Source organism: Bicyclus anynana, chromosome 11 (genome assembly GCF_947172395.1).
Source record: "Bicyclus anynana chromosome 11, ilBicAnyn1.1, whole genome shotgun sequence".
In the NCBI taxonomy this organism is placed as follows: Eukaryota; Metazoa; Arthropoda; class Insecta; order Lepidoptera; family Nymphalidae; genus Bicyclus; species Bicyclus anynana.
Window position 1 is genome coordinate 15,122,479 of NC_069093.1, and position 26,767 is coordinate 15,149,245.

Genomic DNA, 26,767 nt, shown 5'->3' on the forward strand with positions numbered 1-26,767 from the left:
TGATATGCGGGCGACGGGAGAAGTCATGGGCGTGGAGAAGAGGGAAGGACTGCGGATATGCAAAGCTATAAGCTAATTACTCTCGCCTCACAAAAACGTACTTATCGTAGCGTAGCGATGCGTCAAGGGCTCCCATTTCGGGGCGCATAAATCCTGCGACTACACACTATCTATGTGTTATATATCTATGCTTGTACCTCTTCCAAGTAAGCCCGCTTCGTCAGACTGGATCGTCTAAAATAGTCGGGTTCCTTTGATAGCTGCTTGCATAATATGGTTGGTTAAGGAAAATACCTGGGGCCATGACACATTACATGAGTATGAATGATTCGGCAACTAAAACGTAAGCGTGGAATACCTGATGACGTCAGACCTGTTAATGCAAGCTATGCTATGCTCTATTGATCAAGGAGTCGTCACAGTGGATCGGCATAGCGGCAAATATTAAGAAAAGTGCAAATATACAAACCAAATATAAGCCGCGGAAATTGTGCGTATTAACAAATTAATTAATCGATTTTGACAGACTTTGGATCGGGAAGAAATAAAATGAAAAGTGCATAAAAAATATATACAACAAACAAATCAAATACAAATTTAAATCGCGAAATATAGTTTCCATGTGATTCTGTATGTGTGTGTTTAATAAAATAAAACTATACGAATTTGAGGTACCTACTTACCTACGTTGAATTAAATTCCATTCTACGTTATATTTCGTCGTAAATAATAGTGATGTATTTCTAAAAATACTAAACGAATTTTCTAAGAACAGTTTGGAGTTATTGGAAGCATAATTAAAAAGTTATCAGAAAGCGTTGTAGATATTGGTTAATCGGATATGGTGAACCTTCATCAAACACGACATTTTGATGTCGTGTTTGATGAAGGTTGCAGGGAACCGCTTGATGGAGACTAAAGACCGTGGAGTAAGAAAGTCCTTACGTCCAGCGGTGTCCAGCTATTACCTGATAATGTTCTTGATAAAAATCTAAAACGTTTATTAAGTTAATAGCTGACGCTGCGCGGTTAAACCCGCGTGGTTCCCGTTCCCATAAGAATACAGAGATAATATATAGCCTATTGTCTTCCTCGTTAAATGGGCTATCTAACACTGATAGAATTTTTCAAAACGGACCAGTAGTTCTTGAGATTAGCTCGTTCAAGCAAACAAACTCCTCACCATTATAATATCCCGCGTGGTTCCCGTTCCCATAATAATACAGAGTTAATGTATAGCCTATTGCTTTCCTCAATAAATGGGCTATCTAACAATGATAGAATTTTTCAAATCGGATTAGTAGTTCTTGAGATTAGCGCGTTCAAGCAAACTCTTCAGCTCTATAATATTAGTATAAATTTAGAAATACATGGCAGAAACGAAAATTTTAACTTTAACTGCAGTTAAAAGTGATATTAGTGGTAATGTAGAAAGATTTTGGCTATAACTATAGTATTTTTATCACAATAGTAGGATCGATACGGTGTTGATTAGATAAACATGGTCGACAAAAAACCGACTGATTGGAGTGTTTTATCACAGTGTGAGTCCAACTGGAGCCATGGCGCCGTGGCTGGAATTGCCCTACGATATACGGAACGTTACTCCGGAGGAAGACAAGGCCATCAAGAAATGTCTCATAGGTGCGTAGAGTGTAGTGTTGTGATTTAACATCAACGCCAACAGCCTGTATTCGTCCACTGCTGGACATCCCACGCGATCCTCCGCCTTCCTCATCCAGCCACTTCCCACTACCTTCTATGTCGTTGGACTATCTAGCTGGAGGGCATCCTACAATCCGCTTGGTTGTGATTTAACGTTGACAGGTTTTTGATGGAACGCTTTTGGTGAGTGTATTATTTGGAGTTATTTTTTTATCTGATACTAACGGACATCTTTATATTTTTCATTATACTACACATATAAACCTTCTTCTTGAATCACTCTGTCTGTTGTTGAAAACTACATTAAAATTCGTTACGTATTTTAAAAGATCTATGCTTGCAAACGCGGGATGCGATTTCGTTTTTCAGTATGGAAAAATTTAAAAACGTCTGCACGTTGCACTCTCCCGAAACGGCTTAGAGATTAGTGACTATAAAAGTTTTGCCGGTTATGAGTATTTTTCAATTTATTTAGAGCATAAGGAGTTTTTTTTTTCAAGTACCTAGATAATTAAATTATGTAAATTTAGACGTTAATTCTTTATTAGAGTGCTTAAAACACAGACTCGACAGAATAAGATTTTTGCTCAATTATAAGGAAAAGGGAAATTTCTAGTCATCTTTAAAATAAAATATACATAATATGGTAATTGCAATAAAATTATTATATCCTTTACAATACTAAAAAACTAAAGTGAAAACTAAACGTAGAAAAGTTTCTAATGACGTACACATTTGCTGATAAATAAAATCAAGATAATAATTATGACTAAGTTGCTATGAGGCATTAACAATAATCATAGTAGTATGAGTATAATTTATATAAACGTAATATTTATAGGTATTTATATTTATTATTCCCCTCTGCCTTGCCATGAATAACACATACGTAAAGTTTATCTTGATCATATTGTTAAGATTAGGACACAAATCTTACCTACTCCAAGCGTTACTTCTTATTAACATTAAATGGGTTTTTCCCGCCTTTCAAATAGAGTCTATTCCATGAAAGTCTTATTGAGTAAATCAAAACAGCTAAAGAGCTAGTGGCAAATTCGTTAAACTGATTAGTTATCAAAATGAAAATTATATCAAAAACCTTCAAACCACCACCAACCATCAAAACTGTAGGTTGTTTTACATTCCAGAATTAAGCCGCATAGTAGTTACTAATCTTTGTATCAGAACTCTTCCGAGGAAGTACTACTACTACCAGTATGTCTTTTTCTGCCGCCAGGTAGCGTTATTGTGTTCTACTCTGAAGGGTATAGTTGTTGGAATAATGACAGATACATGAGGCTTACAACCTATGTTTCAAGATCACGGTTGAATGGCAGCACATACTTGTTAGTACAATGCGCTTAGAATGATTTGTGAAGCTTTGTTTGCCAGGTCTTAGAGCTCAGGTGATGGTTGTTCTCTTAACTGCAGGTAGACCATCTGCTTTTACCATAATGAAGCTAACAAACCGTAGGGCGTTGACCTGGAATAAATAAAATTCCATAATTTTTTTCCCATTCCAATTATTACTGGCTGATCTTCCATCAGAATCTTTTTCTTTTCAATAATCGAAGTCTCTAGCACTTAACGGTTCAGGGAACAACACGAGTTTTGAATTCGACTATTCGCTTAATTGGTGGAGTAAAGAAGTGAAAGATGGTCATATTTAGAAGATTTACAAATTACAAAATTGTTACAAAACTGAAAACCAAAAAAACATGCCACTTGACTGAAGTACTTTTATAATCAAAGTGAAGTGTGGCAAATTATTTTTTGATGAGTTGAAAAAAATCGGCAACTAGCTCTCTAACTATAATAAATGGGATTGTAAAGATATTAAAGATAGTAACAGATATCTGCCATTATAGTGATCTGACTACAGCCTTGGACTGTTTCGATTTATCTTTATTGTGAGGGATTGAATTGTATGAATATTTCTAATTTCTGTATGGTGTTGTGTATAGAGATTTCTCTTGAATATATTAGGTACTCGTAATAATAATCTGAGTATCTGAGGATGCTTCGGATTCATCCAACCATCCATCCGCAAACGGGCATTGAGACTACTTAAAAAAAATGTCGATCAAACTAACAATGTTCGCGGGCGGTAACATATTGTATCCCTCGGTACTGAACTGCTATTCGGTCACGATTATAACTCGTTAGGGAGATTTTAAAATTCGTTTACCTCTAATTAACTTTAACACGATTCTATATATAGAGAGTTGACGATTTTGAAACTCACATGCGCTACAATCTTTGTGAGTAATACTCGTCATGGCGACCAAATGGCGACCTGCGAAACATTTGGGATGATGACAGTTTTTTGAATTGTATATAAATTAAGAGTATGGTAATAGTAAAGCAATTTTGTAAAAGTAACAGGGTATCTGCGTCCATTACTTTCGGAGCTAAAGGGATTTAAAAGGCCAGAAAAACGCTCCATACAAAATAGTACGAACTAATGATGTCGTAGGTACATAATGATCGTTAGATTTGTATGGGCGTTCAAACAAAATTACTAATATTTTTGTTATTTGTGCGTTGTTACAGTTAATTTGTTAAAAAGTGTCACATTTATTGTAGGAAAGCTAAAACTGTATGAATTTTCACCTAATTACGATAAAAGATTTTTAATAGATATAATCTTATTTATTTTGCAAATATCCAGACAATCTTTGCTTTTTATGTATAAGTTAATTAATATTGACCTTACTTACCTGAATGTATCACAAAAATCAATATATTCAAACCTAGTCATCATCCCCATTTAGGAAGTCGATAGTTCCTTTCGAGAGGCGATATTGTGATCGTAAATAATTGTTTACACGAGGCGATAAGATTATTGCCTAGCTACAAACTATCACTTGCATTCGACATATTGTGTATTTGTGTAACTTTTAACCTTAAGACAAGAATTTGTCCGCAATGCGATTTAGCGGATCACTAAAATCGGACTTACGAAATATATCGGTCAATAAATAATTTATTCATATATTAATATTGCGTGCGTAATAATTATATCATTGTCATATTATCTAGATTATGTTTTACGATACATCGCTTAAAGGTGATAATTCGGTGCGGGCGCACTAGAACATAAATAACCGGATATTACTCGTATTGTATACATCATTATTAAGAGCCGATGGACGTCCACCGCTGGACATAGACCTCTTGTATAGACTTCTAAACACCACCGTCTCGAGTCGTCAGCGTCCAGCGGCACTCCAACCCGCTGGATGTCGTCGGGTCGGGTTCAGGGTGGATCGATTTTTGAACAACTTTTTGATATAATATGGCAACGAGTAAGTTTTTACAACAAAAAAAGTTGTCAAAAATTTCATTAATTATATTTTCTTTTTTTAATAAAAAAACATGATATTGTTTCCCTTTGTATAAATTTTAAAAAGCTGTCTATAACAATATTAATTATATATATGGAGCTGAATAATGTATTTTATGTATTAGTAATTTAAAATGTAATATGACTATGAACTACGTAATTTTATTATTGACATGTTTTTCTTTCTATGTATGATTGAGTCTTTGTTGCTTTAAATATACGATTATTATTATTATAACAATAAAACCATGTCCAGTGATTTTGCAGAATAACGTACGTAATAAACAATTCTAGACCGTGAGACAAAAAATTAAAAAAAAAAATGCTTGTACCCAAAAACACTTTTTTTTATTTTTCTCGTAAGGAAAAATACGGAACCCGTACAGGATCAGTAAATTTTGTTGTCAGTCCGCCTGTCTGTCTGTCAAGACCCTTATCTCGTGATCGCATAGAAGTATAGAGTTGGAATTAAAACCATACACTGTCACAGGTATCAGGACTTCAGTCCCTAGAAGCGAAAGGTCACAAAAAAAAGAACAGTTTCATTCAATGCTCTTACGCGCTGTATTATCTGCATCAGAGAATAATAGGCAGATGGAGCGCACGGAACACGACGGTGTCGTACGCGTCACAAAAACAAAATTCAAAAACGAATACAGTCTCGAGTAAGTGCGACACGAAGCGTCACATTAGTAATTTTCAAAATTATTGAAGAATAATGGCATCTTATGTTTTTAAATATTTTAAGAACTGTTTACAAAAACTAAAGAAATAAGGTGGAGTATTTTTTTTTGGTAATTATTGATTATTATTTAAATTTACGTAATAGTTGTTAGTGTTAAATTTTGAAATACAATTTATGAACAAAGTTTGTATATGCGGATGTCAAAAAGACGCGTGACGTTTGTTTTTTTTATTGGGTTTCACAGTGCGTTGCTTATAAAGACCCACCCTAGTTACTCTGTGGCGTGGAAGTTGAAATTAAAAACAGTCCCAAGTCTGTCTTCGTCACTTGAAGCTGTGAAAGGTCACAAAAAATAACACTTCATTCAATGCTCTGACGCGCTGTTTTTATTTTTTTATTATCATCATACAGTCATCTTGCACTTTTATTTCGATAATCGTCGAATTGAAAGTGCACAATGACTTGCACCTAACACCAATGCCCCCCAAGAGTTTGCACTGGTCGCCCCAAAACCAGAACACCTGCACCCAAGTTATCTTCATCACTTAATCACAGATATAATTTATTGTTCTCATATAAACGAAATTCGTCATTAATTACTATAATCTTTGACAAATAAGGTATTATTATTGTATTCAAATTCCGATTGCAATCGATAAAGGTAACTGCGAAGTGTCTTGCAACCCAATGCTAAATAAAAAGAGTTATATTCCTATAATTAAAAAAAAATGTTTTTTTTTTAATTTTGAAACCATAGTACCTATTATAAAGAAACGCACGCATTTGCTACCGGAACGCTCGACCGCGTTGTTTTTAGATTCGGTTAACTTTTACGACATTATGAGCCGTGATAGCACAGTAAATATGACCTCTGCCTCCGATTCTGGAGGGTGAGTGTTCGAATCCGATCCGGGATGCATCTCCAATTTTCCAGTTGTGTGCATTTTAAGAAATTGAATATCACGTGTCTCAAACGGTGAAGGTAAACATCGTGAGGAAAGCTGCATACCAGAGAATTTTCTTAATTCTCTGCGTGTGTGAAGTCTGCCAATCTGCATTGGGCCAGCGTGGTGGACTATTTGCCTAACCCCTCTCATTCTTCAGTGAGCTGAATATGGGTTTATAACGAAGTTCTGCTGGCCTATTTACTATTTTAGTCTTTATAATCAACCTATTAAAATAAACATCAAATCAATTGACAAAATATCAGCAAAAAAAAAAAAATTGCTAATCATTAACATCTGCGATAGTGGTCATTAAAAACATTGCCTATCACCCTAAATCCGCCACACCACATTGAAGCAGTGTGGTGGAAAAGAAGATGACAATGATGAAAATCAATTCTTAGCTCCAAAGGTACGGATCGTTGTAATAAGGACCATGATTGTAATCATAAAAATAACGACGTACGTATAAAGTTCAAATAAATTGTATCTCCCTCAAATTGAGTCTGAAATGAAGTTCACTCCCGGAGGATTACGCCGTTGTTTTTGTACTCCAAACAAACTTAATCAAAACACATATCTCTGTAGGCTGAGAGCCAGTGAACTGATCCGCTTGGAAACGCGCAGTCATCTTCATCAGCCTATTAAAAGTCCACTGCAAGGCCAAGTCTTGCAGTGGGACTTTTAATGAGAAATTGGACTTCGAGTTACAATCCTTCCTGTGTAATGTGTTGTTTCGCGCACAAAGTGTAAAGGCCTCTACTATGATATTTAAAATTGCCAGCTGTGAAAATTGAAGACCATTGGATACTTTATTGTCTTACAGTGGTATTCATAGACGTTGCAGGGGCATCCCCAGGGGACCATTCATCCGCTGAGTGTCGAATTCTCAAACTCAGCGGGTGAACGATACAATGGGGGCACCCCCACATCGTCTATGAATTACATTGTTATCTTTACAACTCGACCCACGACTTTATTATTCGTAACCGAACAACCAACGCACCAAGAGTTAGCTTTAGTTACATTTACTAAAGCTCAGTTTCAGTATGTGATTCGTAAATGTTTAAAATTAAGAAGAATCCGAAAATAAATCATAATATAGAATGTAGGTCAACCGAAATATCAAACGATAATATCAGAGGTGTAATTTTAGTTTACCATCTCTTAGTCTATCATCAAAACGCGTATTATCTGAAGTGATTTATGGAACACAACAGCCTTTACGTGGATGCTCAACGCGTGTGTTTATACAAAAAAAAAATACTTACACTTGAATCAAATTTCCTTTGCTGTGTTTTATGAAAAAACGAGCGATGTGTGAAGCGGGGTCTCGTATTGTACGTATATGGTAAAGAGATATTTCTGTCTAAGAAAATATCGTTGATTTTACTTAACGATTTTGTGTTAAAAATCATTAATTTTACCCGATTACGACGAAACCTTAACGATAAAGTTATGTCACAAAGATGCTTGGAGGTTTTTAATAATATTTGTGTGTAGATCTGTTTGTATGTGGGATATTTGCGTAAAATAAAGAGATTAAAGTTGCGGCAAAGTTATAGTCCGTTATGTCCGAGCTGGGATAGCTATGTTTTCGTACAATGCGCGTGCGCACCCTATACCGACGCCCAAAGATTTTGTAGTAGAGATATGTCACTAGTGCGTCAAAACCAAGGCGAAGAAAAGCGTCTAATTGACTTCATTTTATTGAGTTGTATAGTAAACATCGGAAGTTTAAACAAATAATACATAAATAGCAAATAATACAATGTAGAGTTGTGTGTTTAGGAACTTTAAGAACCGTATATACATACTCGTAAATATATAATATAATTAAATACAAAATTGTGCATGTGTGCGCTTAGTCGAGTAGCTAAATTCGGCTCACTTTATGCGAAAATTTTGTTCGCACGTAACATATCTATTGTATGAGATGTCATTGCCTACGCCACGTTCAACGGACTGGAAGTTTGGTGCATTATCACTTGTTATCTACAGGTGTTGTCGTCAATGTATAAGTACTCGAAGGATCGTATCGAGCTGGTATTTAGATAAATAACAATAAATATATAAATACAAAACAATGACTCGACAATATGAAAATATTATGTGTTTCCCGGTTTGTTATCATTCTACGAGTATGTAAGGATCTGATAGGCTGATCGTTGGATAACTAAACTTGAATAATTTCGCGTGAAGGAACTATTTTCATTGCAGACTCCAGCGTTTTTTTTTAGACAAATGCCCTAATAACAGCCAGTATTACTAATAAGTTAAATTAATATATTTGTGTTTCTGATACAGATAAATGGTTGACATTTTTTGTCAAAATTATTAAAATTAAAGAATTAAATGTTTTTTATTATATTTTATCTCACAAAATTAATGTTATTCATAAACTTTTGAGGACTTTTCTGACATAAAAACTCTTTGCCAAGATTTAAAAAAGTACCGTTCGTTATTAGACGAATGATAAAGGTTTATCATTACGATATTGAAATTGGTGAAATTAGCGTTACTTTACGAGCTAATGTGTTATAAATGTATTTACACTTGTTAGTATATCACAATAAAGAAATAAATAGACTTGTCGCTTAGTAGCTATCTCTGCCAGGCGACCTTATATGCTTAAGAAAAAGGATCTATGTTGTCATTTTTACTTACCCGTTCTCCTCCAATAAGTCAGAGAACACTGTATTATACGTATATGTATATAGTGGGTACGACAATTCAACAGGCGGTGATCCATTCCACGATGCCTCGGTGTTGAGGCCGGCCGTGAAGCTATTGAGAGTTAAGGTTTATTAGGTACTCTAATTTTTTTTAATTTCACAGGATACACAAAAACGTTTGTAAAATGTGGCAAGAAGGGCTACGTCATGCCGGGAGCCTTCAGAAAGCACGCCGAGGCGATCTACAACCTGCAGGTGCGCCCAGATGACATTTGGGTCATCACTTTTCCAAGATCAGGTGAGCGTTTTATTGCATAGTAGCAAACTAAAAGCGTATGAAAATTTATACTAATATTATAAAGCTGAAGAGTTTGTTTGTTTGTTTGATTGAACGCGTTAATCTCGGGAACTACGGGTCCGGTTTGAAAAAATCTTTTAGTGTTAGATAGCCCATTTATCGAGGAAGGCTATCCCTGGATTCCTACGGGAACAGGAACCACGCGAGTGAAACCGCGCGGCATCAGCTAGTCATAAATAAAGTGTCTTTTTATTAGTTACAGAATTTCCAAAATCGGTTCAGTAGATCCCGAGTTAATTTCCTCGACAAACTTACAAACTCTACCACTTTTAAATATTTGTATAGATTATTAAAGAAGTATAGATTTACTTATATGCAGATATATACATAATAACGTAATCCGATTAGTTTTTATAACTGAGAAAAATAAAAAAAAAACGTTTTGAAACACTAGTAAAGAGCATCATGATATTATTTTAATCAAAAAATATTTAGGTAAACAATAGACTTCTTGAAAGTTATAATAATAATCTATACTAAAACCAAAATCGATGTGAAATGTTTATCAACTAACAAATTAAAATTTAACAAAACGCATGCATTGTTTATCTTTTTTAGAATCATCATCATCATCATTATCAACCCATATTCGACTCACTGCTGAGCTCGACTTCTCTCTGAATGAGAGGGGTTAGGCCAATAGTCCACTACGCTGGCCAATGCGGATTGGCAGACTTCACACACGCAGAGAATTAAGAAAATTCTCTGGTATGCAGGTTTCCTCACGATGTTTTTCCTTCACCGTTTGAGACACGTGATATTTAATTTCTTAAAATGCACATAACTGAAAAGTTGGAGGTGCATGCTCCCAGACCTCCGGAGTCGGAGGCAGAGGTCATTAAGCTCCGAGCAGTACATAAATTAAAGTAAATTCGAGGTTACTGTACGATTATTAAATTTCAAAGACAAAGATGTTTGCAAGTAATCGGCTCAACTTACGTCTGCACATAAGCCACAGAACTTAAAGCGTTTTTAAGCTAGTGGCTGTACCACAAATAAATAAGCTGTTTTAAATAAAATAATGTTTATGACCTTGACAAAAACAAAAATGATTGCAATTTTTTCCATTTTTGCGGTTTATATTTACTATCTTATAAAATTATTTTACTTTAAACATGGTAAAAGAGCAGTGATAGCCCAGTGGATATGACCTCTGCCTCCGATTCCGGAGGGTGTGGGTTCGAATCCGGTTCAGGGCATGCACCTCCAACTTTTCAGTTGTGTGCATTTTAAGAAATTTAATATCACGTGTCTCAATCGGTGAAGGAAAACATCGTGAGGAAACCTGCATACCAGAGAATTATATTCATTCTCTGCGTGTGTGAAGTCTGCCAATCCGCATTGGGCCAGCGTGGTGGACTATTGGCCTAACCCCTCTCATTCTGAGAGGAGACTCGAGCTCAGCAGTGAGCCGAATATGGGTTGATGACGTGCAAACATGGTAAAAAGGGCTCTTTTGAATTGCAATTAAAAAAAAGTATTTAATTTGCTGAATATTTAATCAAAAGAGTTAGGTATGTAGGTAGTTTTGTTCTTCAGATACTATAATTTTTATAGTGTTATTTTTTAACCGACTTCCAAAAAGGAGGAGGTTCTACGTTCGGCTGTATATTTGTTTTTTTTAAGTATACGAATTAAATATAGTATTTTTTAAGTTGAGGTATTTTTGCATTTCTCCTTTAGGAATTAGCTTAGTTAATGGATTGGTTAGTTTCTGTCACGTTTTCTTCTAACATCATTGTATATACTATATTTTATGACCAACTTATGATAAAATATTATACATATATAGTGACCATTATAAAGTATCTGCAGATAGGCTATCTTTGCATGTTGTAAATATACGAGTAAACTATTTTATCTTGACACATATTACATAAACTTTTAGTTGTCGCCTCTTATAAAGTACAAATACAATAGATTAAATAGCGAAAACAGAAAGATGATTCTTTTGAGCAAATCGCACGGGAAAATCAGCTCTCGCGCGATCCTTTTAAAAATCAAGCATTTAAATATATTGCAATTATATCTTGTGTGTGTGGGTAGGTAGGTAATAACAAATCTTCTAAGTATCATTGACGCGCATTGTATAATAATATATAGTTTTAATAAAATTAAACAAACAAACAGAAAGACTGTATAAAAATGGGGTTCTACCGACTGACTCGATCAATCTTCAAGGCGCTAAAAATGTTAGACTAACAATAATTGTAGCAAAATCTCAACTGTAGCTTGGCAACTTCGTTCGTAATACTCCCAATGTTCTGCGCGGGCCAGGGGGCGTGTAGCGATGAATGCCCCACGACTAATGCACGTCACTTCCTCGCACGCACAATTTCACACCCACGCAGTCTTTCCCCCCGTCGCCCGCATATCATTAGAGTGTTATCAATTAACTTGCTAGACTATAAATTACTTTCAACAGGAATGTTTCAAAAAAATCATTTGTAGGTCATTTGGCTAGAGATTGCTTTTGAAGTGACAATGCAAAATATATTATCAATATTACAGTTAGAAATACAAGTAACATTAACATAATAAAAGCGTTGGTATCGGGATATCGTCGAGTGTTCAAATTCGTTAGATAGCTAAACGATAATGCAGATTGAATTGTTATCGCTAGAGATATGTTCGTATCGACCGCGGAATATTTTAGTTACGAGTAACAGCCACGTTACCAAGATTATATTGAAGAGGCCCTATGTGATATTTTTAACATCTCAAAAAAAAAAAAAAAACCTTGGCCACAGTATAACTATCTACTGTGCCTTGGCTTAGTTTGTTGTGGGTTCTTCACAAACCAAGGCACTTTGGAACCCTCGTAAATACTTTAAAAGGAGATCATTCACGCTCCATACATTTTTGGGCTCTTTTTGAAAGTGCCGGCCAACAAAAAAAAATTGCACGACTCGTTAGAATTAGCTATTTGGAGCAATAGCTAATATGGCATAAAAGTTGTCAGGTGGCTCTGAACGAAGTTATACAGGTTTGACGATTCGTTATTTCCATACATTTTGTCAATTTTCAAAAGTGCCCGCTAAGAAAAAAAACTGATACGTATCGTTAGAACTGCCCATTCGGAACAATAGTTAGTATGGTACAAATGTTGTAAGATTGCTCTGAATCAAGTTATACAGGTTCGATGACTCGTCACTTCTATACATATTTTTTGAGTCTTGTAAGTGCCCGCCAACAATATAAATGATACGTATCGTTGTAACTAACCATTTGCAGCAATAGTTACTATGGCATAAACATTTTTATAGCTCTATGTTCAGTTATACAGTTTCGATGATTCGTCAAATCCATATGTTTTATTGATTTTTAAAGCGCCGTTTTACAAAAATATGCACTTATCACAGCACATATCGTCAGAACTGCCCATTTGGAGTACCTAATATTTAGTATGTCACGAATGCTGTAGGTTTGGTCTGAACCAAGTTATAAAGGTTCGATGTCTCGTCACTTAAATGCATTTTATTGAGTTTGGTAAGTGCCCACCGACAATATAAATGATACGTATCATTTTAACTGGTCATTTGTGGCAATTGTTCAAACTGATCGTGTCGCGATGCAAGAACCAGCTCATGACCAAGGGCCCCGTTTGGGTTCAAAACTAGTCGGGCATACTTCGATCTAATATCACGTGAGTTTTAGCCGTGTTTCATAATAAATAAATAGTAATGGGGAACATTAAATTGGTGATAATGATGAATACTCAACTAATAATATGAAATAAATGTCATCATGGTGTAAGAGCTGTGTCATCATTATTTGTTATGTTCTTCCTACTGGACCGTTTCTGCACTTGGCCGTTCTGCGTGTATTTTTTGTTATTCAAGCTTATAAACCATTACTTGAAGAACTTAATAAAACGTTTTTATTTCTCTCAATGCACAATAAGACAATTTTAGTTACATTTGCACCATAGTGTTGAATTTGTGCAAATGATTAGAATCATTATTTCTATATTTTATTATTGCATTTATGTTTTCCAACTTTTTCGGAAATCAATGAATGAAAGTTATATAACTTGTTTCAGTACTAGAATTTTTCTGAAACGTGTGCACCGTGTTACTAACTATTGCTCCTAAAGACTAGTTTTAACGTTAGGTACCATATTTAAGTTGAACGGTACTTTAAAAAATCAGTAAAATATATGGATTTGGTGAATCATCTAAACAGTATAACTTGATTCGGATCTATACTACAACGTTTATGATAAGTAACTATTACTGAAAATGGCTAGTTATAACGATAAATAGCATTTACTTTGTTACTTACAAAATTCCATCAAATACATTGAAGTGACGAGACATCGAACCTGTATAACTTGGTTCAGAACAATCTTGCAACATTTGTGCCATACTAACTATTACTCCAAATGGGCAGTTTTAACCATAAGTACCATATTTTTGTTAAACGGTACTTTAAAAAATCAATAATACAAATGGATTGGACGAATCATCGAAACTGTATAACTCGACACAAAGCTATATTACAATGTTTATGCCATAGTAACTATTGCTGCAAATGGCTAGTTATAACGATACGTATGATTTATTTTGTTTGCGGGCACTTACAAAACTCAGTAAAACGTATAGAAGTGACGAGTCATCGAACCTGTAAACTTGGTTTAGTGCAGTCCTACAACATTTGAGCCGTAGTAACTATAGCTCCAAATGTACAGTTCTAACGATACGTACTAGTTTTTTGTCTTGGCGGGCACTTTTAAAAATTAACAAAATGTATGGAAATAACGAATCGTCGAACCTGTATAACTTGGTTCAAAGCCCTCCTACAACTTTCATGCCATATTAACTATTACTCCAAATGACTAGTTCTAACGATTCATGCCATTTTTTTTCGTTGGCCGGCACTTTCAAAAAGGGCCCAAAATGAATGATCTCCTTTTCGACTATAACTATCACCACTAAATCAAGACATAACTTGACGTTTCAAAAGTGCTTGTAAACAATTAAATGCCTATTTTATTTTAATTGAGAAAGAATATAATAAGGAACTTAGGCTAACTTATCATGCTCACGTGGAATGGTGTCAAGAACACTAGCTGCCATTCCGCGTTGGACAGCCAGGCTTATTCTTTGCGCAAAAAAATGAGCCAGCCGTTCTAACACCAGCTGAGCTGAAATAATTCGAAAGACATGAAAATAAATGAACTTTGACTTCAGCCGATGGATATCCATCGCTGAACAATGTGCAATGACCACTGCTGAACTATTGTGTTGTTATATGTGTTGTTGTTCCAGTTAAGTCTTTCGAAAAAATATTTTGGGGATGGTTGTTCGAAATTATTGATTAACAAAATATCTGCAATAACACAGAAAGCGCCTAAGCTCCGTTATATCCCTGTGCGGAGAAATATACGTGTGCGGAGAAGCCGACAAAACAGAACAATATTTAATAAAATATGTAATACATTCTAAAGGAAGCTGATTTCTAACGATACTCCTATTTTTATCGAAATAATATCCAAGAATCCATTCGAGAAATCATGTCATATCCTTGATCGTACCATTAGAACTGACCTTGGAAATGCTTTTGGGAATATTTTTCCTTTATTCTTTGTAAAGATGAAATGTATATATCTATTACTCAATCTTTTTTTATATTTTTTTCAGGGACGACTTGGACCCAAGAAATGGTTTGGCTGATCGAAAATGATCTAGATTTTGCGGGAGCTAAGAAACAACCCCTCTATGACCGGTTTCCAATGTTAGAGTAAGTGCCATTTGATTTATTTCCATATTAGATACCTTATTTATTCTTCAAAGTAAAGTAGATAGTAGCGTCACAGAAAACATATGGTAGCGTTAAGCTACTATTTAACTTTATTTCACTATAATTGAGGACTAAATTTTTATCCATCTTTATAAATATGTCCGTAAGATATCACAAGAAAAATGAAAACAGCTTTTATTTTCGGTAAATATATCCAAATTATAGTCTACAGTCTTTCAGATGTCCTTTTTAAAACTTTTTAAACTAATCTCATACGATATTTATACAAATAAAATATTTTGAATTGAATATGGTGTGTTCGAATAATCGTAATTATTTATTTTTTTGTTACAGAACTACAGCACAGATACCAGAAATAGCAGTTGAATTGATAAAAGCTAATTTCATGAACTTAGGCTACTTCCAAGGGTTGAACGGTGCAGTAAAGGTACCAAGTTGGAAGTCCGTAGACGAAGCACCATCACCGCGGTTTATCAAAACGCATTTACCTCTTTCTCTTCTACCTCCAAGTCTTCTTAGCACTGCTAAAGTGATATACGTAGCGAGAGATCCAAGGGACGTAGCCGTTTCATACTATTATCTCCATAAAATGGTTGCCAAGTCATTGATGAGATCTACATTCACACATTTTTGGGATATATTCAGGAGAGATTTATGTAAGTTTTTTATAGCATTTACCTGCCTATATCTTATTTTATGAATCATGTATAAATTCACATGTGAATTCAAATGTGAAGGTGACGTGGAGATACCCCAGATAACTATATCAATCGATGCACTTAAAAAGTTAATCAGTAAACTCTATGGTAGATAAAGAAATTTTAAACGTGTTTGTTTCTCAATTTCAGTACCCTGGACCCCAATAATAGAGCATACAAATGAAGCTTGGGAATTGAGGCATCACAAGAATATGCATTTTGTTTTTTATGAAGATATGCTTAAGGTGAGATTTTTTACTCCCTTGATATTGTCAGCTGTGAGAATAACCTGGTCTGGGTTAACCTCACAGTTGTTATCTTAAAAAAATTGTGATATAGCTAATTCACTATCTGCAGGCTAATTCACTATCTTTGACGTATGCTAGTTTAAATATACGAAATTAGATTCTATGTAACAAAATGTCATCCGGTACCTGCTGGTGGATATCATACAGTAGGTAGATGACATTTCTCAATTGATTTGTTTCTCTTTCAAATTTACCAAAGGCAAAGAATATTTTTGTATAGTATTATCAAACCTTACAAATCCATATTTTTTTTAATTAAAGCACGGGAAAAAAGGTTTTCGATGATTAATTAACACTAATTAGACTTGTTTTGTAGTGATAAATTTTAATGTTATTTAAAATATTTGAACTAAGTACTATTTTTATGAACAGTAGCTATTTGTCAACAGGATTTGCCAAAAGTAATACGAGGGGTATGCCAGTTCCTGGACAGAGACTACTCGGAAGAACAAATTAGACGTTTGGCGGATCACCTCAGTTTCAATAGCTTTAAAAAAAATAAAACTGTCAACAACACAACTAATGAGAATGGAGAAATCCAGTTCATCAGAAAAGGTAATATAGACTTATAATAAAACAGGTCAAATTCTGTGCATTGAAGATATTTTGAAAATGAATTTTAGGGGCGGAAATATTTTGTCTGTCTGTTTATCGGAAAAGAAAAGTTGGTCTGCTGAGTTTTACATTGAGTCTAGTAAATTAATTAAAAAATGTAACATAGCTCAATTTGAGTTCATACTACGAACAAGGTTATGGGATACTTTTTGTTAAAAATAGAAGGGGCTGAAATAGGGGTTGAAAGTCTCTAATTTCCATGTTACATTTAGAAAAATTAGATCTCGTACCATCGCAAAAAAATATAGATTTTTAATCACTCACTCTTTCAACACTAACTTTTCCCCTTTTAACCTCTAAAGGGTTAAAGAGGGGTTGAAAGATTTTAGGTCTGAGTAATTAATTAAAAATATGTACTTACAGGGGAAGCAGGCGGTTGGAGGACCCACTTCGATGCCAAAATGGAGGTCCAAGCAGAAGAGTTTCTATCAACCAGACTAAAAGGTCTGACCTTGAAATATCCATCCCTATGCAATACGGACGGCGAGTGTACATATTTATAAAAACAATGAGATATCTAGTTCCTTATTCTTTATAAGACTGATCTCTTTTAACCTGGTTAAGCTCCCAGTTAACCAAAGAATTTGGTAATAGTTTTTAAGTTAGCGTTTAACACGGATTTAAAATCCTTTGGTATATTTAGTAAGCATCTAGATTAAGAAGCAAATGGTCAAAATATTATCTTAATTTGAAACATGTAAATATCATTGGGTACATAGTTTGAAGAGCCGATGGATGTTGGGGTCCCAAAGGTGCTGGAATGGCCACCCAGCACCGGAAAGCGCGGAGTTGGTAGACCTCCCACTAGGTGGTGCGAGGATATTAAGCGAGTTGCATGGAGCCGTTGGATGCTGGCGGCTCGAGATCGTTTTGTTTGGAAGTCCATGCACGAGGCCTATCTCCAGCAGTGGACGTCCATCGGCTGATAATGACGATGATGAAATATCATTCCTTAGGTTTCACAATACCAGCGTTATTGGTCCATCAGTATCTACAACAAGTCAGACAAATTTTATTGGTATACTTCAGATGAAAATGTTATTTAAGTTCTTTATGTCTATTTTCATTTCATATGTTTGTTTGTGTGTAAATTCATATTATAATTTATTCATATCTAGCGCAATGTTTTTGATTAATGAAACTTTGAAAGGGATATACTCCTGGGCCTGTAGCCAAGTGGCTCGTCGATTCTCTTTCTACAAACACCAACGCTTCTAAAACGAGAAAATGTATGGGAATGACATTTGCTATCGACAGGATCGATCAGCCATCGATCGGATCTGTTATTGTTAAACATTTTATTATTTTTCGAAGCGTCAATGTGTGTAGAAAGAGAATCCCCCTGCCCCTGGAACGCAAGAAAAAAATATTATGCTCAGTGACGTGCAGAAGGCTTTTAACTAGGGTTTGCATTATACGTAAAAGTGTACAAAATGGAAAATCCTTTTTCAATATACGGTAGTAATGAGTCTTCAGGGTAGGCAATGCATTTTTGCATCTATAATGTGCACGCCACTAATTACCACATTAATTGCCAAGCCAAAATCTTGTAATTACTTAAATGACCAATGTTTTATAGCTCGTACAAGATTGTCAGGGACCACTACGCGACGTCGCGTTACGGACTACAACTTAAAAGGCCGCTTCACGTGACGTCGCGTGCTGTAGTAGCGAAACTTGGTGGTGCGGCGTCATGTTCATTATAATAAACATCTGTTATTGAAGTATTATCAGCAAAATCCCACCAAACCACATTCGACCAGCGTGGTTAAGCTTTTGTTTTATTTTTTATAAGTTAGCCCTTGACTGCAATCTCACCTGATAGTAAGTGATGATACTAAGATGGAAGCGGGCTAACTTGTTAGGAGGAGGATGAAAAACCACACCCATTTCGGTTTCTATGGTAGGACATCGTACTAGAACGCTTAATCGCTTAGCAGTACGTCTTTGCCGGTACGGTAACTATCCACGGCCGAAGCCTCCCACACGCCAGAACTGGATCGAACTCAGGACCTTCGTCTTGTAAGTCCACAGCGCATACCACTGCGGCACGGAGGCCGAGAGTTTAAGCTCCAAACACTAACAGGAGCGAGTAGGTATAAGCTTACCAATGGATTGATGATTTGGTGAACTGAAGGATTACTTAAAGGTATAATTTAGTATTCTGAAGTGATGAAACTGCCATTATTTATGACAAATAATGTCGTATAAATTAACGATATACTTAAGTTTTTATCATTATATATAGGTAATCATAAATTGTTGAGTGTGGGCATGGAGAATATGTCGGGCAGGGAAGGTGACTGTTGCATTCTAAAGGGATCCCTTAAACCTACTTCCAAGGTCACAAGTCCTGGGACCTGCTCGAGGTGTTTCCTCTACCACAAAATAATGGTACAATCACTGTCGCTGCAACCCGTCATGTCACAACAGTGCTTGCACCTGGGCCATGATATCGGCGCCTCGCACGAGCCGCAAAGCTCATGCCTGGGCCGCGATATGATCGCCACACTCGCGTATAAAGTTCACGTTTGAGCCACGATATGAGCGCATCACACGAGTCGCAAAGCTTGAGCTAGCCTGGGCCAGGGTACGAGTAGGTACCATAAATGGGCCGCAGCGCTCATTTAAAACATTCATTGGTAGCTAACACAAGGGGATCGCCTTGAGATGAGAAAGGAACGGGGAGGCCATTGTTTTGTGGCCCAAACATCAAGCGAGGCTATTATTTCATGGCCCACTCATCCACAGAGACGATAGTTTCAATTCCCAGGCGTTACTTGTTACTTCGATGTAACTTTGGTTATTGATTTAATTTCTGTGGCGTATTCGTGCATACTTCGAACACTGCTGGTAATATTGACTTTGCAATGATCATTATTACATTTTACATGATCTCCGTAGATGTACATGTGCTATTTACCGACTTCTGAACTCCGAAACATTGAGAATTTCTTGGTGCAAAGAAAACCCCTAATATTTTAACGTCATCATCATCATATCTCCCGATGGACGTCCACTGTAGGACATAAGCCTTTTGCAGGGACTTCCAAACATTACGATCCTGAGCCATCTGTATCCAGCTATTTTCTTCGAACTATTTGCCCCGCCCATTGCCACTTCAGCTTCGCGTCTCGTTGAGCTATGTTCGTTAACTTTGCCTCTTCATCGGATCTCCTCATTTTTGAGTTGATCCATCCATCACCCTGTGCATCCTGTGTGACTTCTAATATTTCTCGGAAGAAAGAAAAAACCTATTAAGTAAGTAAGCATAGACCAACTGGACCAATAACTCGCAGTTTATATTATAACTAGCGGATGCCCCGTGGTTTATCCCGCGTAGTTCCCAGTTCTGAGGGAATTCAGGGATAAAAGTACATCTTAAACTACTCGCTGATAATGTAGCTTTCTATCGTTAAAAGAACTTTTAAAATTGGTCAAGTGGTTTAGGCGTGAAACTGTAACAAATAAGATATAATATTAGCCAGGATGGTTCCTGTGAGATGAACTTCTTAGCAGTAGGTATGAAACGGGTGATGTATGTTTTCTAAAGTGAGTCTTATTAATTCCAACATGTCACCAGCCTCTTGTTCCGGGGCAATAAATCATAGCCAGTTGGTAATAACCCCGAACTATAAATCACAGGACGCTTCGCGGGGTGGAAAGGTCGATTTTGTTTTATGGTAACTTGCTGGAGATAGGTACACAGTTTATGAGTAAAATGAAATATGTTTTCATTAGGTAGGTGGCGAGCGTGTGAAATTTGCGACTTTTTCAATAATGAAAATTTTAAAGTTGACTTAAATTTTGCCAAAATTTCATCATCTTCAAAATTTCAGACAGACGAAAGTCTTCGAAACAAGTAAGTTTTTTTTTATTATTTACCAGTTTTTTTTTAAGTAAGCTCTTGACTACAATCTCACCTGATGGATGGTAATGCAATCTAAGATGAAAGCGGGCGGTTAGAAGGAGGATGAAAACCCACAACCCTATTGATTTCTACACGACATCATACCGGAACGCTAAATTGCTTGGCGGTACGTCTTTGTGGATTGGGTGGTAACTAGCCTCGGTCGAAGCCTCTCACCAGCCAGACCTCCAGCCACCAGAAGAATACTTCAATCGGCCCAGCCGAGTATTGAACCCAGGACCTCTGCCTTGTAAATCCACCGCGCATACCACTGCGCCACGGAGTCGTAAAAAGTTTCGAACATAGCGTGTAGCCAGTGTAAGGAAGAGATAAAGTGCTACCATTTATAGATTTAGGTATGTGTATTTTATGATACACAGATAAGTACATAAAACACTTGGCCTTGTTAACCACAACATGACCCTGTTGAGAGGATACTCGAGCTCAGCAGTGAGCCGAATATGGGTTGATAATGATGGTTTCCACGGCGCGCTTCAGCGAGCCGTGGAAACCATTCACTGCTGGACTCATTGCTGGATTGCATGGACTTCCAAACAAGTCCATGCAATCCAGCAATGGGTCCAGCAGTGAACACAGGCCTGCCTAGTTATATAACAAACAATTCATCTCTTTAAAAACGTTTGAAACGAAATAATATTCGATACAAAAATAACCTCCATCCAACAGGTATTCTGTTGTATCAAAAATATATTTAAAAAAAAATCTCAACAATACATTCATCATACCCTCGCTCCGCGGTAATCTTGTATTATATTTACGCATCACAAAGGAGATAGGGAATCAAACGTTACTCTGAATACCTTGACTACATTTGTGTTGGTTTTATCTTAATTTTCAGCTCTTTGTGTTTTAACAATGAGCCGCGGTGGGCTCTAGTCGGCCCATTATCAAAGACCTTTGGTTTGTTCTATTTCGCGCTGGATAGATAAAAAATATTAGCATTCTCTTGTATGGTAACAATTGCTCTTGTTTATTTTTAGGCGTTACTAATCATTCATTTAATACATTATTCAAGTTATTAAATTGTTTATATTTATGAATTAATTTATTGAACTTATTAGACAAAACATCGTCGATTATAGTAAATTTCTAACCACCAACTTTTCAGTTGTGTGCATTTTAAAAAATTAAATATCGCGTGTCTCAAACGGCGAAGAAAAACATTGTGAGGAAACCTGCACACTACAGTATTTTCTTAATTCTCTGCGTGTGTGAAGTCTGCCAATCCGCATTGGGCCAGCGTGGTGGACTACTGGCCTAACCCCTCTCATTCTGCGAGAAGACTTGAGCTTAGCAGTAAACCAAATATGGGTTGATAATGATGATGATGAAGATGATAGTAAATTTCTACTTATAAAATTACTATAATTGTATTATAAGTTTAAAGGTGATTTCAAATATAAGAAAACTAATGTCGAACAAAGGTTATGATTCACAACACTTGTCAGGACAACTTAATTAACAAATCAAACTGTAACCAAAATAAGGCCCTAGAATGGCAGAGAATGACCTTGAGTGGAGTCACGCACTTGTGAACGATGTATGTAGGGTTAAAGGATCCTTTGACTGATATCAAACACTCCCCTTTTCCACTCAAGTCACTCTCCCCGACTATCCCAAGTAACCCATAAGAATTACACAACAAGAGATGTGGACGACTCGAACGCCACGAGCACACTGAAGCCAACACGATATCGAGCGACGTCATATTCGTCACAGACTACTATTTCCAACACTAAACGGCGATAACATTTGATTGTCTAATTGTTCTCTTAACCCTCTCAGGGATTAAATATAGTTATAGTCATTTGATACTAGCCGACGGCCCACGGTTTCTTCTGCGTTGTTCCCGTTCCCGTAAGAATACGGGGATAAAGTATATCCTATGATACACACAAGTAACGTAGCTTTCTAAAGGTGAAAGAATTGTCAAATACAATTCTGTATATCAAGAGATACCCCCTACAACACTACAAACTTTACCACTTTATAATATAGATTAGCATTTTCTTATACGATAACAATTGCTGTTTTTTTTAAGTTTACTAAATAAATAAAATGTATACAAGTTATTGCATTGTTTTATCTATAATTCTTTTTAAAAACTTATTACACTAAATATTACTTAAAATCTTACTAAAATTGATGATTTATACGTTTGCTTTGTTTTGCTGATTGTTCTCTCAAAACAAAGATATTATTACCTATTATAGTTAATAAAAACTGGTCTTTGATTATATAAACGTTATATAATCAAAGGTCATGGTCAATTTAATCAACCTATATCTAGAAATTATAAGAGCCTTTCCACCTAGATAATAAAACTCTCGGTGGCTATCCTTAGCAAATCCTTAGCATATGTATAATGTACCTATTATATTTGAGATGCTCCGGTATCTCCAAGGAACGCACCGGTGGCGCGCATAGTATTTTCGATCAGGTAAGCACTAGCAAAGAAGAGAATACAAAATACTGTAATACTGGTAAATGACACTTATCTATCCTTGAAGGCCATAATATTCTTTTTTTATATAGTTAATAATATTTACCTTCTTTATTTATTTACGCATTAAGTTAAACATTTTAGTGGTACATACCTATCTCTTAATTCTGGTATTATCAAATAAGTACGTTATCTGTCATTCATTAATATTATACCCATAAACGAAATTCTTTTGAAGGTTCAAACCGTTTATAGTCCAGTAATTTTAGGCATTTTAAACTCCAATAAAATGTAACTTTTTTAGCCGGCATGATATCGATGTAAATTTTCACATCTTAATAACACCGTAATAAAGATGTATACAAAAATTCAGCTCAATAGGAATTTTTCCCCAGATAAAACCTGATATTACTGGACTATATGTATATTCAGCTTACGAGTAGTTACGTTCAAACATTTATAAAACGACTCAAAGGAAATACCCACCCACCAATACAACGTCGGCCCCGGGAACCCCGTACATGGAGATGATAATAAATGTAACTAAGGATCTAGTTAAATAATTGGTTTTGTCCTGGCAGAGTAAAAATCTATTGTGGTCCTGGTGAATAAAGTCATTTCGAATGTACCGAGGTGCATTTACAATGTTCCTTTGTACCTTATTCTGAAATCTTTGTAGGTATATTTGGATAAAAATAAAGATAAATGGAAAATCTCGTAAAACGTTGTAGTAAGCTTTTTTGATAAAGTAAATGATTTCATTATTAAAATCGAAAAAATTAAGCCGTCTGGAAAGTTTCATCGAAAACGCTGTCTAATCCCGTTATATAATATCTTTTAAAAGTTTACCTGCAATACCCATTTTATCTAAAAATATGGTTCCTAATCCAATCGAAAATAGTATGCATAATTAGAGCTTAGGATCGATTTTCTTGCAGACAAATTGCTTTAAAACTATACATAGTGTAGTAAATAGTAGTCTGAGATGGATATGACATCGTTCGATCTAGTATTGGTTTGTGCCGCTGCTAGGTGGCGCGACTTGTTTCCGTGAAGAGTAGGGAGTTAGAGAGGGGTAGAGATCGGTTGGCGGGAACGACTTGCGATATAAAGCGCTCGTCGTACGGTCGGTTTATATGCTCGTGAGGTTCGGGCTGTCCACATTTCTTGTTGTGTAATTCTTTATGAGTTACTTGTGATAGGTAGTGAGAGCGACTTGAGTAGAAAAGGGGAGTGTTAGTTAACTGTCAAAGACGTCCTTAACCCTACACACAACGATCACAAGTTCATGACTTCACTCAAGGTTATTCTCTTCCATTCTAGGGTCTTATTTTGGTTACAGTTTGATTTGTTAATTAAGTTGATCTGACAAATATTGTGAATCTCTAACCTTTGTTCAACATTGGTTTTCTCATTTTTGTAATCTTCTGAGTCTGCTAAAAATAGGTATATTATTAAAATAAACAAACTACCGGTTTTCCTCAAAGCACCCAAGTAGCAAGTACCTTTCGCTTTATATTCTGGCATCGTTTATCGCTTGATTAATGTAATAATTAACGGTCTACGGGATCCGCTGAGGCTATGGGGCTGAGGCTGTCGAAACGGCTCCATTGTTTAGTGTTTACTCTTTGTGCTAACCTCATACAAAATATGCGCGGTAATGAAGATTGGAATTGCAAATTTATTATCTCTCTAAAACCCGTGATGTGGAAATATTTGCCACTTTGAATATATTCCGTACTGGCTTCTGCTTGCGTTTTCTCTTGGGAATAGATTATTGTCAATTTATTTTACTAGCAGATGCCCGCGACGTCGTCTACGAGAAAGCCAATGGTGGACATTTATAGAATTTCTGGCTGGTGGGAGGCTTCGTCCGTGGCTAGTTATCACCCTATCGACAAAGACGTACCGCCAAGCGATTTAGCGTTCCGGTATGATGTCGTGTAGAAACAGAAAGGGGTGTGGATTTTCATCCTCCTCCTAACAAGTTAGCCCTCTTCCATCTTAGATTGCATCATCACTTACCATCAGGTGAGATTGTAGTCAAGGACTAACTTGTAAATAATAAAAAAATAAAAAATAATATACGTGAGATTTTGTATGGATATAGTTATTTTTTCCAGTTACATCTCTGATTACTAGTTGAACTGTAACCTGTTAATGTGTAGTGTAGTGTTGTAAACAGTGACGTGCACAAGGCTTTTAAAACTAGGGTAAGCACTGTGGGTACAGATTATACAAAATAGCAAACTCCTTCGATATATATGCTCGGAAGAGTCTTCAGGGTAGCGTTTTTTTCAGAGCATTTAGTTGTAAGTAGTGTTGTGTAGTGACACTTAGAAATGGCTGTAAGATTTAATGATTAATTAAACAATTAGCAATAACCGAGTGGTTTATAATATTGGCGCAAAGCTCTCGCTTCTATATTACAGACAGCCTTCATTAAATAAAATTATTTTTCACTAATGAAGGGAAAATATGAATACAAAGCGCGTAAATTATTATTTATCTGTGCTATAAAAGTACTCATAATTAAAAGTTTGGTAGTTAAATGAGTGTTAATGAGGATAGTTTAGCGCGGATAAGCCGTTACGTAAGTTCGCCGAAATATATTGCAAACTATAATGTAGACTATGTAGACATATATTGTAGAAGTAGAAATATGATTATAAACCAAAAATGGTACATTGTAGATAATTTTCCTTTTTGTTAGTTTATTTTTTTTTGTTTAAAGTACCCAATTGTAAGATTTATTTAGGAAATAAAAGGCTTTTTATTTATTTTTATAACTCTATCTTTAACAACAAGCTAGCTCAGCCGTTGACAGATATCTTATCTCGAAGAGGTCCTGGATTCGATTCTATCCGTCTGTCACGATAAACTCAATTACTACAAAACGATTTTCATGCAGTTTTCACTAATAGTTAGAGTGATTCATGAGGAATGTTTTGGTACAATATAACTTGTTAATATTTTGTCTACGATAGTTGTTGGAAGAGTCGGAAAACGTCAAACCGCCTGGGAGTTTTCGTAAAAATCTAATCCCTTAGATATATATATGATATACCTAACAAAAAACATGTCATCATCATCATCATTATCAACCCCTATTCGGCTCACTGCTAAGCACGAGCCTCCTCTCAGAATGAGAGGGGTTAGGCCAATAGCCCACAACGTGAAATTCAGTTATTTTCAAATCTTTTTTTCATACAATATAGGCTTGTGCTTGACTACAATTAAGCCTTATGAAAAGCATGATGGAAAGCATTAATGCGGTCTGATAAAGCGCGCTTACCTGGTTGAAGGTGTTTAAGTTATAAGTGTCAGGAAACGCTT

General features: G+C 35.8%; 1 protein-coding gene across 1 annotated transcript; it reads left to right on the forward strand.

Moving 5' to 3' along the window:
• The first annotated feature begins 440 nt into the window (after window positions 1-440).
• Window positions 441-18,175, forward strand: LOC112043794 (sulfotransferase 1E1). Its single transcript, XM_052884264.1, has 8 exons — window positions 441-671; window positions 1,544-1,644; window positions 9,479-9,613; window positions 15,316-15,415; window positions 15,770-16,092; window positions 16,285-16,379; window positions 16,832-16,997; window positions 17,421-18,175. The coding sequence occupies exons 2-8, from the start codon at window positions 1,563-1,565 to the stop codon at window positions 17,558-17,560; spliced, it is 1,041 nt and encodes a 346-aa protein (XP_052740224.1). The 5' UTR covers window positions 441-671; window positions 1,544-1,562; the 3' UTR covers window positions 17,561-18,175.
• Window positions 18,176-26,767: the final 8,592 nt, after the last annotated feature.

What these genes read in the sequence shown, in the direction of transcription:
- LOC112043794 (XM_052884264.1), top strand. Translation starts at nt 1,563, where the DNA reads ATGGCGCCGTGGCTGGAATTGCCCTACGATATACGGAACGTTACTCCG. An exon ending in TATATTCAGGAGAGATTTAT is followed by an intron (nt 16,093 to 16,284) that starts GTAAGTTTTTTA and finishes TCTCAATTTCAG; the next exon opens with TACCCTGGACCCCAATAATA. An exon ending in TTTATGAAGATATGCTTAAG is followed by an intron (nt 16,380 to 16,831) that starts GTGAGATTTTTT and finishes ATTTGTCAACAG; the next exon opens with GATTTGCCAAAAGTAATACG.